Source organism: Grampus griseus, assembly GCF_964374135.1.
Source record: "Grampus griseus genome assembly, chromosome: 11".
Classification (NCBI taxonomy): domain Eukaryota; kingdom Metazoa; phylum Chordata; class Mammalia; order Artiodactyla; family Delphinidae; genus Grampus; species Grampus griseus.
In genome coordinates, this window is record NC_139005.1 from 94,926,319 (window position 1) to 94,946,282 (window position 19,964).

Sequence of the window (19,964 nt, forward strand, 5' to 3'; positions counted from 1 at the left end):
ATTGGCTGATCTTAAAATAAGGAGTTTAGTCTGGATTTTCTGAGTGGGTCCTTAAAAGGGTCCTTAAAAGTGGAAGAGTAGGTCTTCCCTGGTGGCACAGTGGTTAAGAATCCGCCTGCCAATGCAGGGGACATGGGTTCGAGCCCTGGTCTGGGAAGATCCCACATGCCATGGAGCAACTAAGCCCGTGCGACACAACTATGGAACCTGCGCTCTAGAGCCCGCGAGCCACAACTACTGAGCCCGTGAGCCACAACTACTGAGCCCGCACACCTAGATCCCGTGCCCTGCAACGAGAAGCCACCACAAAGAGAAGCCCACGCACCGCAATGAAGAGTAGCCCCCGCTTGCTGCAACTAGAGAAAGCCCGCGCGCAGCAACCAAGACCCAACACAGCCAAAAAAAATAAAATAGAAAGTGGAAGAGTAGGTGGGAGTGAGGCAACGGAGGACTCAACCCATCATGGCTGGCTTTAAGATGGATAAAGGGGCCACTAGCCAAGGAATGTGGGCAGCCTCTAGAAGCCAGAAAAAGGAAATGGATTTTCTCCTAAGGGCCTCCAGAAAGGAACATGACCCAGTTGACACCTTAATTTTAGCTCAGTGAGCTGTACATCAGACTTCTGACCTACAGATATTAAACTTGTGTTGTTTTAAACCATTCAATCTGGTAACCTGTTACAACAGCAATAGAAAACTAATAAAACAGGATTACTACAAATGGTGGGGACCAGCCCGGGGAAGCAGAAGGGAGCTCTGGGGTGACTTTCCGGTTGACTAGCTGGTACCGTGACAACCACAGCCAAGCAGTCCCCACCCCAGGCAGTGACTGTGAATATGGAAACCTGAACTTGCCTGAGGTGAGCAGAAACGCTGAGACCTAGCCACTGTCACACCTTGCCAGAACGCATGCCACCTTTATACCACAATTCCTGGAAGCCGCCAGCAGTAAACAAGTACAGGCAGGGGGAGGGGCACGCAGTGGCAAGGAAATAAAAAGCTTACTAGTTTTACCCTATTTAAGAAGAGGATATACACATACACACATGAATTTATTCTAGGTTTTGGCAAAAAACCTAAGCTTAAATGTGAGAGTTAAAGATGTAAGGGTGAAATGGGGGTTTCCACTGCCAGCAATATGCTGGCATATACCACACACTACAAAATACCTAGAACTGTTAACTAAAATATAAAATATTTTAAAAATTTAAAAATAAAATATAACACGTGCCCTTTAAATGATTAGCTGAACCTCCTTGGGGCCACAAAGAAGAGTAGAAACCCATAGGGTTAAGCAGCCTCCTTGGTGTTCATTGAGAGGATTTTTTTTGCGAGTCTAAGTGATCAAGGGGCTTTGTTATTACTATTTTTTTAACTGAAGTGGAATTCCCATAACATAAAATCGACCACTTGAAAGTATACCATTCAGTGACATTTAGTAAGTACATTCATAATATTGTGTAACCACCACTTGTATCACGTTCCAGAATATTTTCATCACCCCGAAGACAACCCTGTGCCTGTTAAGCAGGCATGCCCCACTTCCCCCTCCACTCGGCCCTGACAACCACTAATCTGCTTTCTGTCTCTACAGATGTACATATTCTGGACATTTCATATAAAAACAATCGTGCAAGATGTGACCTCTTGTGTCTGGCTTCTTTCACTCAGCACAGTGTTTTCAAAGCTTATCCACTTTGTAGTGTGTATCAGTTCTTCTTTCTTTTTTATGGCCGAGTAAAATTCCCTTGTATGTATAATATGACATTTTGTTTATCTATTCAAAATGCTTTGTAATGAGATAGAGGTAATGGTTGCACAACACTGTGAACAGACTAAATACCACTGAACTGTACAATTTAAAATGGTTAATTTTGTTATGTGAGTTACATCTCAATTTTAAAAAAAATTTAATCCTCACAACAACCATATGAGGTAAGTACTATTATTCTCTCCATTTTATAGATGAGGAAAAAGATACTAAGAGGTTTTACAACTTTTCTCAAGTCATACACTTTGCAGGTGGCAGAATCAGTATTTGAACGTAGTCCGTCTGGCTCCAGATTCCATACTTAACAAGTGTTGTAATTAAAACTTAAAAATTTACTAATATAGAACTAAAAATTAGCTTTAAAATAAAGGCAATATAGTAATATGGGACCTACTTTATGTGTCAAAAAAAATTTTTTTTTTATGGACTAGTCTGGTAACCCAGCAGAGAGCCTGGCATAGCATAAGCCCTGAACTTGTTAATAAATGTATGACTGTATCCACCTACATATAAACTTAATATCTATGAGAAAGTGTATTGCAAATGCTAAAGGTAAATTTAGAACATAGCTATTCTGTACATTGGGGATTTGCTATATTTGTCTCCTGACCAAGCAAACACACAGATAGATGACTATTTTCGTAAGCAGCTGTTACCTGAAGGAAAATATTTATTATATATGCAAGTCTTATGCTAAGCTATACAATCATATGATTTTTCAGAATTTGAATTAAATTCCTCTTTTCATAAATACTCAGTGTTGTTTTTTTTCTCTAGGACTGCCTGTTTACTTATATAAAATTAGAAGGCAAAAAATAGTAAGAAGGTAACTACAAGGTACAATACTGTTGTGCCAGAGAGGCATACAAATCAACCCATTATTGTGAGTCCCACAGAATTCTAACCATCTGAGTGGGAGTTCTATTGCTGACAACAATTACAATTTAAAAGACTCTATTTCCAGAGAAACAACCTTCTTGTATCTCACCAAAATCAAACATTTTTAGTCACAACATTCTACCATCCCCTTCTGGCATTTAACCATTTGGTGCTGGGAAAGCAAATGAATTCCTACACCGCACTGGCACCTGGAGCTGGAAAAGCCTTCAGAGATAACCTAGCAGTGCAGACCCTTCCCCTGTGAACTGAGAAGTCTTGGACAGGGTTGTTAAGAGGTCTGCCTAAAGCCAGAGTGGCAGAGGCGGAGTTAGAACCTAGCTCTCTTCAACTCCAAGTTCTACTGTTCACTGTTCTACCTAAGTTCTCAACCTTTTTGCAATCAAGATATAAGTGACTTTTCATTTTTCTCTTCTAATTGTAAAAGTATACACAATACAAACACACACACACACACAAAATCCGGGAAATTCTTAACAGGGACTATACAAGGAGAGGAAGGAATTAAAGGTGGCTTCCATTTCTCTTGTGATGCATCTCTGTATAATTATTATTTGTAAACAATAAGTACTTGTTAGTTTTAGTTTTGAAATTAACCATTTTAAATTGTACAGTTCAGTTTAGTTTTGAAAGTTCTTTTTCAAACTTGATTTAAATGCTACTCATTTCCCTCGAGGTATTTTAGCTGTATCTGACAAGTTTCTTTCTTTACAACTCAGTGGTCTTTCATATATCCACAAAGTTGCACAACATTCACCACTACCAACTCCAGAACATCCGTTGCGGAGCACAGGCTCCGGACGCGCAGGTTCAGCGGCCATGGCCCACGGGCCCAGCCGCTCCACAGCATGTAGGATCTTCCCGGACCGGGGCACGAACCCGTGTCCCCTGCATCGGCAGGCGGACTCTCAACCACTGCGCCACCAGGGAAGCCCCTCCAGAACATTTTTATCACCTTAAAAGAAAATCCATACCCATTAGCAGTCACTCTCCATTCTCTTCCTCCCACACCCTGGCAACCACTAATCTGTTTTCTGTCTCTATTTTGCCTCTTCTGCACATTTCATGTAAATGGAACCAAATAACACATGATCTTTTGTGGCTGGCTTCTTTCAAGGCTCATTCACGGGGACTTCCCTAGTGGTCCAGTGGCTAAGACTCCATGCTCCCAAGGCAGGGGGCCCAGGTTTGATCCCTGGTCAGGGAACTATATCCCACATTCCACAACTAAGAGTCCACATGCCTCAACTAAGGATCCCAACGAAGATCCCACATGTCTCAACTAAGACCCAGCGCAGCCAAATAAATAAATAAATATTTAAAAACAAAAAAACTCATCCATGTTATCAAATCAGAACTTCGTTCTATATTATGGTTGAAAAATATTCTATTATATGGATATACCACATTTTGTTTATCCACTCATCTGTTGATGGATTTGGGTTGTTTCCACTCTTTGGCTTTATGAAAAATGCTGCTATGAACGTTCCTGTAACAAGTTTTTATATGGATGTCTTCAATTCTCTAGGAGTGGAATTGCTTGGTCATATGGTTCTATGTTTGACATTTTGAGGAACTACCAAACTGTTTTCCACAGTGACTACATAATTTTATATTCCCACCAGCAAAACAAGGTTTCAAATTTCTCCATATCCTTTCAACACTTGTCATTACCTGTGCTTTTTGATTATAGCCACCCTAGTGGGTGTGAAATAGCGTCTCATTGTGGTTATGATTTGCATTTCTCTGATAAGTAGTGCCATCCAGCATTTTTTCATGTGTTTATTGGCCACTCATATAACTTCACAGGAGAAACGCCTATTCATATCCCTTGCGCATTTTTTAATTGGGCTATTTGCCTTTCTATTATTGAGTTGTAAGCAGTCTTTACATATTCTGGATACCAGACGCTGTATCAGATAAATGACTTACAAATGTATTCTCCATTCTGCTGTCTTCACTTTCTTGATAGTATCTGAAGCACAAAAAGTTTTAATTTTGATCAAGTCCAATTTACATATTTTTTTATTACTTGTGCTTTTGGCATTATATCTAAGAAACCACTGCCTAATCCAAGGTTGTAAAGATTTATGCCAATGTTTTCATCTAAGAGTTTTGTAGTTTTAGTTCTTACATTTAGGTCCATGGTTCATTTTGAGTAAATTTTTGTGTATGGTGTGAAGTAGGGGTCCAACTTCATTTTGTTGCATGTGGATGTCCAGTTGTCCCTGCACAATTTATTGGAGACTGCTCTTTCCCCATTGATGTTCCTTGGCATCCTTGAACACAAATTTGTAGGTTTATTTTTTGGACTCTCAATTCTGTTGTTGATCTACCTGTCTATCCTTATGCTGGTACCAGTCTCTTGATTACTGTAGCTCTGTACTAAGCTTTGAAATTGGGAAGTATGAGTCCTCCAACTTTTTTTTCAAGATTTTTTTGGCTATTCTGGATCCCTTGCATTTTCATATATACTTTAGGATCATCTTATTAATTTCTGCAAAAAAGCAAACTGGAATTTTGACAGGGAGTACACTGAATCTGTAGATCCTTTTAGGAAGTGTTGCCATCTTGACAATCTTGGCCTCCAATCCACTTATTCAGAGGATGCCTTCCCACTTACTTAGGTATTTTAATTTTTTTCAGTGATGACTTATTTTCAGTATAGCTACAAGTTTTAGTATGCACCATCTGTGCTATCACTCAGTTTTAAATGAATTCTTATTTCCATTATGATTTCTTCTTCTTTAACCCACAGATCATTCAGTAATGTGTTTAATGCTCAAACATATGTTTTATATATATATGTATATATATATTTATATTGTAAAGTTACCTTTTTGTTACTGGTTGCTAGCTTAATTGCACTGTGCTTCAAGCATTCTCTACTATTTCAAAACTTTTTCAAAATTTAAGTTTTGCTTTACAGCCCAGTAAATGGTCAGTCTTCATAACTTTTCCATGTTTGGCTTGAAAATAATGTGTATTTTGCAGTTGTTGGGTACAATGTTCTGTATGTATCTATTAGGTCAAGTTTGTTAAATACATATTCAATCTTCTATATTTTTTCCCTCCTTTTTTGTTCTATCAATTACTGAAGGATATATTAAAATCTACCACTTCGATGACAGGTTGGATATTTCCTCTTAAAGTTTTATTAATTTTTGCTTTAAAGATATTGAGACTATATTATTAGATGAACACAAACTTAAAACTGCTTTATTTTCCTGACATACTGAGCCTTTTTCTCTATGATGTCATTCTCTTGATCTCTAGTAGTGACATTACTGTAGTCTATTTTGTTGTTAACAGTCTATTTTGATGTTAACAGTTTTGGCTTAGTATTTGTCTAGCATGTCTTTTCTCACACTTTTACTTTCAAACTTTCTGTATCCTTTTCTTTTAGACATATCTTTTATAAATAGCATTTTTCCCTTTTGAAAACCAATCTAGCACAATTTCTTTTAACTGAAACACTTAGTTTATTAACATTTATTTGGATTTATAGTTGTCATCTTTTTTATAGCCATGCCATGTGGCTTGAGGGATCTTAGTTCCCCGATCAGGGATCAAACCCAGGCCACAGCAGTGAAAGCTCAGTGTCCTAACCACTGGACTACCAGGGAATTCCCAGTTGTCATCTTATTTTGTGCTATGTGTCATACATGCTCTATGTTGCTTTTTCTGCCCTTTACTGCTTTCTTATTTGACTAGAGTTTCCAATAAATTTTAAGTTATAGTTTCTAATTCTTTTACAAGCTATCTAGTAATTACAACATATATTCCTAACTTATCAATTCTAAAAATATTCATTAGGTTTAGAATTTCTCCAAGTGAGGATCTTGCTAGTGGCAAACTGCTTCTGATGATCTGAAAATGTCTCTATTTCGTGTATGTTTTTAAACTTTTCACTGGACATAGCATTCTAGGTAGGAAGTCATTTTCTCTCAGCAAAATGTAGAAAACATTCCAGTTTCCTGACTACAATCATTGCAAGTGAGAATCAGGTTTCAGCTAAATTATCCTTTAGCTCACTAATTCTACCTTCAGCTGTGTCTATATGGTATAAAAACGCTTGAATTTGAACCCATCACTCAGCTTCAACAATGATCAATTCATAGCTATGCATTAAATATTTTAATTTTAAATGTTTATTTGATCAAAGCAGAGCATGCATATACTTTAAAAAGTCATGTAATATAAATGACAAAATAAGTAGTTCCTGCCCATTTTATACAATCTTCCTCCCCAGAGGAAAGTATTTTCTTTTAGCTGTATCTTTTGTCATTTACACATCTCCATATAACTTTAAAATATCCTGGTATCTTTTGATTCATCAATTTTAGACATTATTCACCTTCTATTACGGAGGGTAAGAATTTAGCTCTCATATTCCCCTCTGCTTCTTCTGTCAGCCCTCTAAGAGTTTTGATTTTTGCTTAAATCAATATTTAGTGTTCCCATGACTATCACACAATCAATTTTTAAATTTCAATTATTTTACTTTCCATTTCTAAATATTCTACGTGGTTAATTTTCAAATCTGCTTGGCCAATGTTAGTTTCTTGTTCTTTGCACTTATTTTCCAGCCTTTTATTTTTATACAGACTAAATAGCTTTTTAGATTGTGACTGAGAAGTCCATTTTCTGATTGTTGCTCCTGTCTACTGTACTTGTTCACATTGCCTTGTTTCTCTGTTAGTTTCGTTAATTTGGATTGAGCTGCTCATTTCCCTTAAAATTTTATTTTTGGGCTTTTTTTTAGACCTGATAAAGGTAAGTACCTCTGGAAAGGATTTCTGCCAGGCACTCTGGGGACCCACCAACCTGGAATTGCTCTAAGTTACTCACTTTAGGTTTTCCAATCAAATAGTGAGAATTCAGGCTGCAACCTAAGGGAGGCCCTGTGGCTTCAAAATGTCAGTGGTGATTTCCTCTCTCAAATTAGTGCCAAGGTTGGAGACAGCCGATTTTCCTGGGGAGGAGTAAGTTTATTTCCCATTTACCTTTATAGCGCATTCCTTTGGGATTTCAGGTTTATTCGGTGATCCCCTACTGGACTTACCTTGGACAGAATGGACTCTTTCTTTTCTTCCCTGTATCTCTGTAAGCTACAAATCTAAAGCTCGTGTCTACCTGGCTAAGCAATTCCTACAGGGCAAAGACTGCTCTCCTTGACTCTGGGTCCTGACTTCACTCATTCTCTATTTCTAAAAGTTCCTTACCTTCCTGTCACCTTATTAATGCTTTTAAGAAGTAACTGTTTTGGGCTTCCCTGGTGGCGTAGTGGTTGAGAATCTGCCTGCTAATGCAGGGGACACGGGTTCGAGCCCTGGTCTGGGATGATCCCACATGCCGCGGAGCAACTAAGCCCGTGAGCCACAACTACTGAGCCTGCGTGTCTGGAGCCTGTGCTCCGCAACAAGAGAAGCCGCGATGGTGAGAGGCCCGCGCGCTGCGATCAAGAGTGGCCCCCACTTGCCACAACTAGAGAAAGCCCTCGCACAGAAACGAAGACCCAACACAGCCAAAAATAAATAAATTAATTAATTAAGAAAAAATAAGTAACTGTTTTTTAAAAAATATTTTATACAGATTTTTTTAAATTATAAAGGGAAGTTTTCAGGAGAAAGTTTGATAAGCTCCTTAGAAACAGGAATCCCATTTTAGGTATTTTACAATGGACTGTTGCTAGTCTTAGCAAATAAATATTTAAAAATATTTGTGAGTGTGTTTATTCCTTTGCTATTTATTCTATTTTGTTCTTATTTCATAAGATTGTATACGGGCAGGTTGGTGACATATTCACATTTTGAATCTATTACCCCATAGCATCTACCACCTCTCTTCTGTGTTCCTTGCATATTTAACAATTGAACTAAGAAATTTATTCTTAACTTAATCACCCTGCCTCCAAAAATTTATAAAATTTTGTAGTGTAACAAATAGTAAACAAAAGCAAATCAGAACAAACATAAAATAGCTACCATTTCACCTGGACGTGAAAATTAGGAAAATGACAAAATCAGGGAGAAAAAAACCCCAGAAATCTTAAATTAGGCCCTTTGTACACAAGTGTCTGATTAAAAGACACACCAAAGGCCTTTTAGGGAGCCATCCAAGTAACCTTAAAAGCTTTCAACCTGAAAGACCAGAGCACAAATACAAACACTGCTTTAGCAAAGTACATCTGATTTAAAATACTAAGGCCTTGAATCACTTTGAGTGGTGGCTAGGAAAACAGAGAAGGGATATCTACCAGAAGAACTAAAAAAGAACTATAAAAGAAAGAATCAGGGACTTCCCTGGTGGTCCAATGGCTAGGACTCCATGCTCCCAATGCAGGGGGCCCGGGTTCGACCCCTGGTCAGGGAGCTCGATCCTACATGTCAGAACTAAAAGATCCCGCATGCCACAACTAAAAGATCCCACATGCCACAACTAAAAGATCCTGCACCAGCAACGAAGATCCCGCGAGCTGCAACTACGACCCAGCGCAGCCAAATAAATATGCAGTCAATAAATATCCAGTCTACCTTTTTTTTTTTTCAGTCCACCTTTTAATCTGGCTGTGACACAAACCCACGTGGTGTGGAACTGAAGCACCCAACACCACAAAGTCAGAAGGAAGCAGTAGGGCAAACTTGGTCAAGGCTTGGTTCTGCAAGCGTGTGCCATCTTATGGGAATGACAGACAGGGACACACATAAATATAGAAGCAGAGTATCACACCCTTTAAGTACGAACAATGACGGTCTACTAACCAAATTCAACCATTCCCAAAATGCTACCTCACCCCTGAAGGATGAAAAATAATCCAAAAAAATGCAATGCTAGTTCCAAAGTCAATTTCCAGAGGAGTCCAGAAATGGTGGTTGAGTCACAGAAGCACAACTGAAATCAGTGTACAGCATCTCCTGATGGAGTATATGGCATTACTGGACAGAAGATTATTTTTAAAAGAAATCAACTAAAATACACTGTCAGTGGTAGATCTGGAGCTAATGAAATTCCAAAGATGAAAGCCACTTATTGTGGCTTTCACATTCAAAAATGTTATTCACCTAATCAGAGTTAATGTAAGTCTTTCCCCTGATACAACAAACAAGCTAACTCTCATACCCATTCAAAGATATACAAGTTAAACAAAAGGCTTAATAGATAACACACCTGAGTGCCCAACGGAAAAAGCATGGGCTCTGGAATAAAATAAACTGGGGTTCTGGTCTCAGCTACAGTACATACTGTACAATAAATTACTTCAAATCTCCATGCCTCAATCTCCCCATTTGTAATTTGGGGACCAATAAAAAATGTGGAGGTTGCTGTGAGAAGTGAGAATTAACTTATGGAAAGACCCAGCATCATTTCAAGTACACAGTTGGCATTCAACAAATGTTGCTTCCTATATATCCTTTTTACAGCATTTTTTAGCAGTGGGGCTCAATATTAATCAGGGTCCTAAAATTAGCAACCGTTATTTACACTCCTTCCAAAAGAGCAACTGTCATTTAGTAAAAAATAAAGGGACTTCCCTGGTGGCACAGTGGTTAAGAATCCACCTGCCAATGCACGGGACACGGGTTCGAGCCCTGGTCCGGGTAGATTCCCACATGCCGCGGAGCAACTAAGCCCGTGTGCCGCAACTAATGAGCCTGCGCTCTAGAGCCTGTGAGCCACAACTACTGAGCCTGCGCTCTAGAGCCCGCGAGCCACAACTACTGAGCACGTGTGTCACAACTACTGAAGCCCACGCACCTAGAGCCCGTGCTCCACAACAAGAGAAGCCACCACAGTGAGAAGCCCGCACCCCGCAACAAAGAGTAGTCCCCGCTCGTCACAACTGGAGAAAGCCTATGCGCAGCAACGAAGACCCAATGCAGCCAAAAATAAATAAATTAATTTTTTTAAAAAAAGAATAACTGCTCTTTCAGAAGGAGCTTCAAGAAGGTAGGAGGGTCAACAGTGTAAAATACTACAAAGAAGTCGAATCAAATAAGAATGGAAAAAGAGTCAGTAGACTAAGTCAGCAGAAAGTCAGTGATGGCCTATGGAAGAGCAGTTCCAGCAATCAGAGTAGGATGAGGAGGAGAGGCAGGAAGTACAGAATAGTCATTAAATAAACTTAGCATAAAGGGAAGGAGAATGAGCGGCACCTAAGAAGGCAGTGTGTAGACCCGATTGGTATGGTTTTATTACAGGTCAGGGCTGAAGGGAAAAACCATGGAAAAAGATTAAAGCTATGGGAAAGAAGTGAAAATGAATGGAGCAAAGTCCCAAAAGATAACTGTGGGTAGTGTAAGTTGGGCGGGGGCGGCGGAATCAAGATAGCAGAGACCACCCACATCTGTTTTTCCTGAGATCAGCACAATGTAGGAAATACTGGGTACAATTGCAGTTGATTCTGTAATAGAAAAAACAGAAACATTAGAAAGCTCATCCCAAGTAGCCTCTATTTTATCTAGAGCAAAAGCCGAGATCATCTGTTACAAGTGAATGGATACAGTTGACTATACAAGATGAGAGAAAATTTCAATTCCACTGAATTTCTAAAATTGGATACAAATACTGTATTTTCAAGAATATCTCTGAGGGGCTTTCCTGGTGGCACAGTGGTTGAGATTCTGCCTGCCGATGCAGGGGACATGGGTTCGTGCCCCGGTTCGGGAAGATCCCACATGCCACAGAGCGGCTGGGCCCGTGAGCCATGGCCACTGAACCTGCGCGTCCGGAGCCTGTGCTCCGCAACGGGAGAGGCCACAACAGTGAGAGGCCCGGGTACCGCAAAAAAAAAAAAAAAAATCTCTGAAAAAGAAACGAATGATTATGGCCTTACTACACTATTACAGGTATTGCAATAGGTACTCCACAAGTGTTACCACATTGGCTTCTCAAGAGAACCCAGTAAGTAAAGTGTTATTGTTTTCATTTTACAGCTCAGAAAACTCAGGTTCAGAAAGAAAACATAAATGACCCAAGATGACACAGATAGTTACGTCTTACTCCAAATCCCTTTTTCAGCTATTCTACCATATTTGTTCCTTTAAAAAGATTAAGTCATATAAATACCATATGATAGCTCTTATATGTGGAATCTAAAATATGGCACAAATGAACTTATCTACAAAACTGAAACAGACTCACAAACACAGAGAATAGATTTGTGGTTGCCAAGGGGGAGCAGGGAAGGGAGAGGGATGGGCTGGGAATTTGGGGTTGGTAGATGCAAACTATTACATTTAGAATGGATAAACTACAAGGTCCTACTGTATAGCACAGCAAACTATATGCAGTCTCCTGGGATAGACCATAATGGAAAGGAATATTTAAAAAAGAACGTCTCTATGTGTATAACTGAGTCACTCTGCTGTACAGCAGAGATTGGCACAGCATTGTAAACCAACTCTACTTCAATAAAAAAAATTAAGTCATAGACTACTCAGGCACAAAGCAAATTAAAGTTAGAAAAATAATTCCAATCAAGACTACATAAGAACCTTTAAGATGAAGAGAACTGAACTGAAATGACCCTATTAGCTAAAAAGTTTATTGGGGTGAGGGGGGGAGATGAACAGGCAGAGCACAGAGGATTTTTAGGGCAGTGAAAATAGTCCATATAATAATGTAATTGTGGATACCTGTCATTATAAAATTTATCCAAACCCACAGAATGTACAATACCAAGAATGAATCCTAATATAAACTATGGACTTTGGGTGATTATGATGTTCCAATGTAGGTTCATCATTTGTAACAAATGTACCACTCTGGTGGGGGATACTGATAATGAGGGAGGCTGTGCATTGGCCAGAGGGGAGTGCTGGGGGGGCCCAGAGGATACACGGGAAATCTCTGTACCTTCCTCTCAATTTTGCTGTGAACCTAAAATTGCTCTAAAAAACTAAGTCTTGAAAAAAAGTTTATCAAGATATCAAGATATATTTTAGATGAGTAGTGAGGCAAAGAAGTCCTAAACATTAAAAGCTATATAAGAATTCAATCATAATTTAGTGGAAGCCTAAATGAAATAAAACAGCAAGGAAGTAAAGACAATGAAGACTTTTCCTAATTACCTCCTTTGAAGGTTTCTAAACCAAAGTAATACAACGCCCTCAGATGTATACTAACCTAAGTTAATTCTATGAGAATCTGACTAGATTCAAACTATGGGTCTGGATGAGCCAGCTGTGGAAAAGAAAACCCTTCCAAAAAGAACTTAACATTTAAATTGTTCGATACGTGGTTTAAAGTGCTTCTGATGAACAATTAATGTCCAAGTGCCTCCAGTTTGATTATACATGTATATATGTAATATTTAATGTCACTTTTTTCTGAAAATCTAAAGATATTCAGGGGCTAGTTTTGAATTAAACAAAGGGATGGGGAAAAGAGACAAGAAGTATGAAGGAACAGGCAGCTAGGCATAGCAACAGAAGAGTAGCAGAGAAGGGAGACCTGGGTTCTTGCCCCAGGCCTGTGACCAAATAACTTACTGGTAATCTTGGCAAAAACACTTAACATACCTGTTTCCATTTTCTTGTCTCTATATGAGAATAAAGATACTTGTCTAAGAGCCTCGGAAACAACCCTATGAAGTGAGTACTATTATCTTCCCCAGTTTATAGATGAGGAAACTGAGGCAAGAGAGGTTGAGAGACATGCCCAAGGTCACACATGTGATAAGTGGCAAAACTGGGACTTGAACTCAGGCAGTCTGGTTTCAGAGGCCATACTTTTAACCACTTGTTATATTGCCTACCTATCAAAGTTGTTAACAGATGTGAGAAGATAGGGAATTCTATAAGTATTAAATATTATTATTAAATCTAATATTAAATTAACTAACTCAAACAAGTTAGGATGCATAGAAAATTAGAAAACATAGTTGTGGACAAAAACATTAATGGCTTTCACTTATTGGGCCCCTATTATGTGTCAGATAGTATAAAAGCTGTTTTAATTAAGTTATTTTATTAATATTCACAGAACCCTGTGAGGTTATTGGCATTTAACAAATTAGAATCAGAATTAACTAAACTGAATCTGAAAATTTAGGTTTTTGTTTCTAATCTATAAATCAATGAGTAACATTAGGAAAGTCACTTAACCAAGCAATCCCATAGTTTCTTCATAATGGGGTGCTGGGAGGTCACATTAACATCTATACTAAATATTTACCACAGTGAAAAGCTAGAAACAACGCAAATGTCCATAAATTATGGGATACCCATATGATAGAATATTTTATACTAAAAAGCCAATGATTTTTCAAGTCTTTTTAACAACATGATATAGTGGATATCTGATGTTTTTGGCCACACAGCAACATTCCCTTTTCCTGATTTTCTTTACCTCTTCCCACTGTACACAGTCTTGGTAATATGTCAATGTTGGGGGCTTCCCATTATCTTCACAGGGGCAGCCCACCACTTCTTCCTAGATACCACCAGGGGTCTTATCCACACCACCACTATACACCTAAGAAGAGCTTCCTGAAGACAGGGACTTTTCCACTGATAACCTTTATATCCAGAAGGCCTTGTACAGAAAATCAACAAGTTCTACTTGGTTTCTACTTCTAAAAGGCAGGTAGTGAGTCTATATGGTAGAAAGTCCACTGTAATGTTAAGTGTATGAGTATGAGCTACAGAGTCAGATAGTTGGGCCTAATTTTCTCTTTTGATACCAACTGGAGAAAAGTGCTCTGAATAAGCCTTCTTACACAGTTCTAAGGAGAGGTATGTCTGGGATTTGAGTCACAGAACAATAATAGGTAGAGTGGAAGGAGAAAGAACTCTTTCATATTTCTGTATGACTTGAATTTTTTAATGGTCAGCATTTATTCAATGAAATGTAATTCTTTTAAAACAAATTATGCAATTAAAATTTAAAAAACAATTTTTAAATTAACAATAGGGAAAAAAGAAGACCCCTGAAAGTTACTGATTAATAATTATCATTACAATTCCAAAGTCTGTTTTGGCATCTAAACCCCCTAGACAATTCCAACCAATCTTACTTTTCAAATTCTAGACTAATAAAATCTCTTTTAATTACAAATGTACACTTCTACAAATAAAATCTATCTTTGGAAGCTAATCTGAGAACCCAAAATATAAAATTATAAACCTAATTATACTCAAAATTTTGAGAAGTATTTACATGCGAGGCCATTAATTGTATCAGACAATAGTCATCAACTGGAGATAAAGCATTCTCCTGAAACAGCACAATTCTGATTTTCAAATACTTGAGATTATCTGCACTTATACCAAAGTGAAGCATAAAACACTCAAAATCACTAATCTGTTTAATTTTTAAAGTGTGTGTGTGTGTGTGTGTGTGTGTGCACACATAACACCACACTTGGGGTGAGAAAGTGTAGGACCTGGAAAGAAGTGAATAAGCAAACATGAAACATGTCAACTCAAAAAGGTTGTAGGGGCTTCCCTGGTGGCGTAGTGGTTGAGAGTCCGCCTGCTGATGCAGGCGACACGGGTTCGTGCCCCGGTCTGGGAAGATCCCACATGCCGCAGAGCGGCTGGGCCCGTGACCATGGCCGCTGGGCCTGCGCGTCCGGAGCCTGTGCTCCGCAACAGGAGAGGACACAACAGTGAGAGGCCCGCGTACCGCAAAAAAAAAAAAAAGGTTGTAAATCAACATCTTAAACAATGACCCAACAATCTTTTGGGGAGAAGCCACAACTAATTACTCCAGGCAACTCTGGAGTTTATACCAAATCCTGAAGTTTATGCCAGGATTCCGACCCAGGCTGCCTAGCTCAAGTCAGACATTCAAATGCTCTTAACTACTGTGCTCTCCTGGATCATCTCAAAGCTTTGGTTGAACATCATGGCAAAGGCATTTAATTAAACATGAGCCATTCATTACCACAGTACTATACCATTAAAAGCAATGCCATTTTTCTCGTCAAACGTCTCATCAAATGTAGTGACATTTTGTGGTGAAATTGTTTTCCTTTGGTAGCAACCAGAAGAAAGCCGGGTCCATGTTGTGTGGTTTATCCTTAACTCAAAAATTTGCAAAAAGAGTTTGAGAACCACTCTTTGGCATGAAAATTCAAAAGAATAACAAAACACAATGCAATTTCTCATTTAGACATGTGCCAGGAACAGTACTGCCCCGAGGGAAGCAAGAGAAAAAAAATTATTTTTACAAAAGTATATCTATTAGATAATCTAACATAGCTTATGGGAGAAAGAAAAACCACTGCAAATTCAGGATGCATAATTTCAAGCAGAACTTTTAACAAGAGAAAAATAGGCAACAAGGAGAGAAAAAAAAATAGAAATGTCTTTGCAGCTTAAATAGAGATAGTATCACCTCTACCCCCAATCACTGTCTATAGCAGGGCTCAGAAAACTAAGACCAAGGGCCAACTTGATGCACTGACTGGTTTCATAAATAAGATTTTATTGGAACACAGCTCTGCCCATTCATTTACGTATTGTCAATGGCTGCTTTCAAACTACCATGGCAGGCTTGAGCAGCTTCACCAGAGACGATACACCTATATATTTACCATCTGCCTCCTTAAAGCAAAAGTTTGCCAACACTATTTTCTTTCATAAAACTTAAAACTATCTAAAATTATTTATTTTTTGATTTACTCAATTATTGTCTGACTTCCCCACTGGAATGCAAACTTCATGAAGAAAAAGACTTTGTTCTCCACTATACTTCTAGCACCTAGAACAGTGCATGGCACGTAAAAAGCACTCAGTAAAGATGTTGAATGAATGGCATTTATTGAGAGAAAGGAGAACAAACATTTCCCATCTTCCCATTTTCTCTTTGTTGCACTATTCTCCCCCCTAATACACCAAAACAAGTCCTCTCAATTAACCACTGGATTTATCATGTTGATAAATCTAATGGTTAATTCTCAGTCCTCATCTTATCTGACTCACCAGCAGCACCTGACCCAGTTGGTCTACACCCTTCTCCATGTGACTCTCAGAACACCACATTCTCTTAGTTTTCATCCTACCCTAGTGGCCCTTCCTTAGTCTCCTTTGCTGGTGCTCTCATTTCCCCAACCTCTTAATGTTGGCATGTTTCAAGGCTAAGTCTTTGAGACTTTTCTCTCAGTCCACACTCATTTCTTTGTTAGCTCATCTAGTCTCATAACTATTCTTAGGCATTTCAAACTTAACTAGTCAAAATCCAAAACCATTCTCATCTTTCCCCCAAAAGCTGCTCCTTTACAGTCTTCACCATCTCAGTAAATGGGAATATCATCCTTCCAGTTGCTCAAGACCCAAACTCTTGGGAGTCAACCAACTCGCATCGTGTTACACCCAACATCCAATCTACCATCAAACCCTGGTGGTTCTATCTCAAAATATATTCCAGGTTCATGATCACTTCTCACAACCTCACTGCTACCATCTTAGTCCCTTGACAGTTTCCCTGCTTCCACCCTTGCTCCCATACAGTCTACTCTCAACAGAGCAGCCAGGGTGATCACGTTTAAAATGTACATCTGCAAGTTGCTGCATGCTCAAAAGAACTTGTTCTAATAGCTAGTCAGCTGTCTTTCACACTCAGAGTTAAAATTCTTACACAATTTGGTCTCCTGAAACCATTTTGCCTCTTTGTTCCCTCCATGCCAGACACACAGGCCTCCAATGCCTATCCTAGAGCATATCAAACAAGCTTCCATTTCAGCGCCTTTACACTGGCTGAAAGCTTGATCTAACTGAATGAACCAGGACTCCTGAATCAGGCACTTCCATGAACTATTGTGTCATCTAATTCACGTAACAACTCTGTGAGGTAGGTGTCAATACCCCCACTTTACAGATTAGGAAAGTGAGGTTTACAGGCCACCCATCTAACAAGTGACGAGTTGGGGTTCAACTCCCATTAGCCTACACAGAACATGAGCTCTCAGTGCACTTTTGGGGGCCTAGGAGAAGGGGACTCAGTCAGTGATATTCCTCTGAAGTCCCAGTGACTCCACGTGCGTGTTGACAGCTAGAGAAGGATGTGAGAAAGGGCAGGCAAAGAGACAGGACGAGAACCACAGGGGAAGTTACTCAAACCAAGAGTGGAAAGTTTCAAGGAAAAGGGAGTGGTGTCAAATGGAAGCGAGAAATCCAGGAGCCCAAGCACCAAGCACATTCCTCATAGTAAACCACATATGTGGTAGACAGCGACTCTGATCTTGATTTAATTGAAAAAAGAAAGTATCTTCTCCTGCCAATGATATTGGCCAGAGATATCCCTGCTAGGTACTGCCACTTGTCTGCAGCAAGTGTGTGAAAATAGGCTGTAGTTAAGAATGTGATTCAGCAACACAGCTTCACACCTAGGTTTTCCTCTGGCCCAGTCAGACAAAGTTTGGGCGTGCGGTGGGGTGGGTTTAGGGGGACGACTGCCCTTTAAATTTCAGAAGGCAAAGAAAACGGCAATGAGCTTCTTCCTGACTCCCTGTGGCGGTGTGGGATCACCGCTGCCTACATCCCAGATATTCTGTAAGAGGTCAAAGCGGTAGCCAGGGGCGGAGGGTGAGTGTCGGGCCTCGCCCCAAATTCTTCCAGCAACATTTCGCCTATGCTCCATTCCTCTATGTCCCAGTCACGATACGATCTGCTTCTCATCCCCACCCCCCAGCCATATCCCGGTCTGGCCCCAGAAAAGCCCCACACCCCGCAGTGGCCCGGGCATACAGATCCCGCCTCACCACGGCTCCCGCCACGGCGTGGACCAGGCTTTCGTAGGACAGCACGGAAGCCATAGGTGCGGTTCCCGCAGACCTGGCCACAGTTTTCTCGCAGGAGCCGCAAACAGGCGGTAACAAGCGCCGGAGCCCCGAGCGGCAACGTCACCAGCTCCAACCTCTCAGGCCCACCTCCTCCAGAACTACTTCCGGGTCGCACGGCGCCCGCCCAGTCTCCCGGCCGTCGGCCGCAGGGGAAGGAAGAGGGAAAGACGGGACTGGGAACGCCCCTTGGCTCTGATTGGCCCCCGGGCCTTGCGCGGGGCGGGGCAGCACTGTGCTGCCCCTATCACGCGGAGCGGTGGGTCGGGCCGAAATTCAGTACGGGATGGGTCAGCTTCGACTTCCGCTACGTTCTCGGGACCTGGCCAGTCGTATTTCACACCTACTGCAACACTGGAGACTTCAGAAAACCTGGACAGCCTCATTTTTCTCCACTTCTCTCCATAAGACAAGATGGAGACAAGCAAGATGGGGGACTCATCTTCCTGTTTCTCTTTTGAGACTTTACTCGTATTTGCTCTCGCTAGTATTTTTAGTCACATTTTGGTCAAGAGGAAATAAATGTTGATTGGGCAAGGTTCTCCCCTCTGAAAAACCCTGGTGGGAGGAGAACTTGAGCTTCAGGAAATCAAAATGATCAGATGGAGGTGGGGACAAACTAGTAGGCACCCAGGAAAATCATTTGACCTCTTGGTTTCCTCCTTTGTGGAATGACAAGTGTTCATACCGTGAGGATTAGAAAAGTTAATTTACGTAAACGTACTTTATAAAATACCGAAAAAATTTACCATGTTACAAAGCGAAAACCCAAACTACACAGAAGTAGAAAAATCACATTCTAGCCCTCACCCACAATTACTCGAGCACCATAGCTTTGTGCGTCTGCCTGTTTCAGTACCAGTAAGTTTACTTTTATAATATCTTTGCTGATAGTCCTTGACTGCTTGCTACAGCCAGGCCCAGTGCTTTACGCCCTTTATCACATTTACTCCCAGGAAAGGGCCCCAACAATGTTTACCTGGTCATGTTTTCACAAAACTTGCATAAAATATTTTAAATGCTATTGGTTAAGATTCCTTTCCACTTAAACTCCCTTTCATTTACAGTGGTGCTACAGTGACGACAGCTAAGTTAAAAGCAAGTTTGGGCACACAGTTGGATTTAGAGATATTTATATGTATTAATACAGGTTACTGCTAGACATCCTATGTTAGGAATCGCTTCCAGGAATGCTCCCACCACTCCCTAAGGTCATGACATGAGGTGCAGGTCCAAAAGTCAAATGAAGATAGGATTCTGGCAGTGGAACACAAAAGCTTGTCCGCTGTAAAATTTAACCAGAGGACTCAGTTCTCACAGACTCCTACTTAAATTGGAAGCTCTCTCAAGAAAAAACTGGACTATGTAGCATACAGATTTATAAACACACTTTACAAATACTTTCCCTTTATGATGGTGATTGAACACAGTATTTTTCAGAATTACCATTTGTCGGGTATGACCTAGAGCAGACAGCACGTCTATCTGTGTGAAATCTTTTGCATCCCAG

The 19,964-nt window shown here is 40.1% G+C and overlaps 1 protein-coding gene across 1 annotated transcript in view; it reads right to left on the reverse strand.

The window, feature by feature from the left end:
* The window catches only part of SLC25A17 (solute carrier family 25 member 17), a 45,300-nt gene extending 26,763 nt beyond the window's left edge, over positions 1-18,537 (reverse strand). Inside the window, exon 1 of the mRNA XM_082666427.1 lies at positions 18,377-18,537. Within this exon, the coding sequence (XP_082522553.1) occupies positions 18,377-18,430 (54 nt within the window). The 5' untranslated portion in view covers positions 18,431-18,537. The remainder of the gene's footprint in view (positions 1-18,376) is intronic.
* Between the last annotated feature and the right edge of the window lie 1,427 nt (positions 18,538-19,964).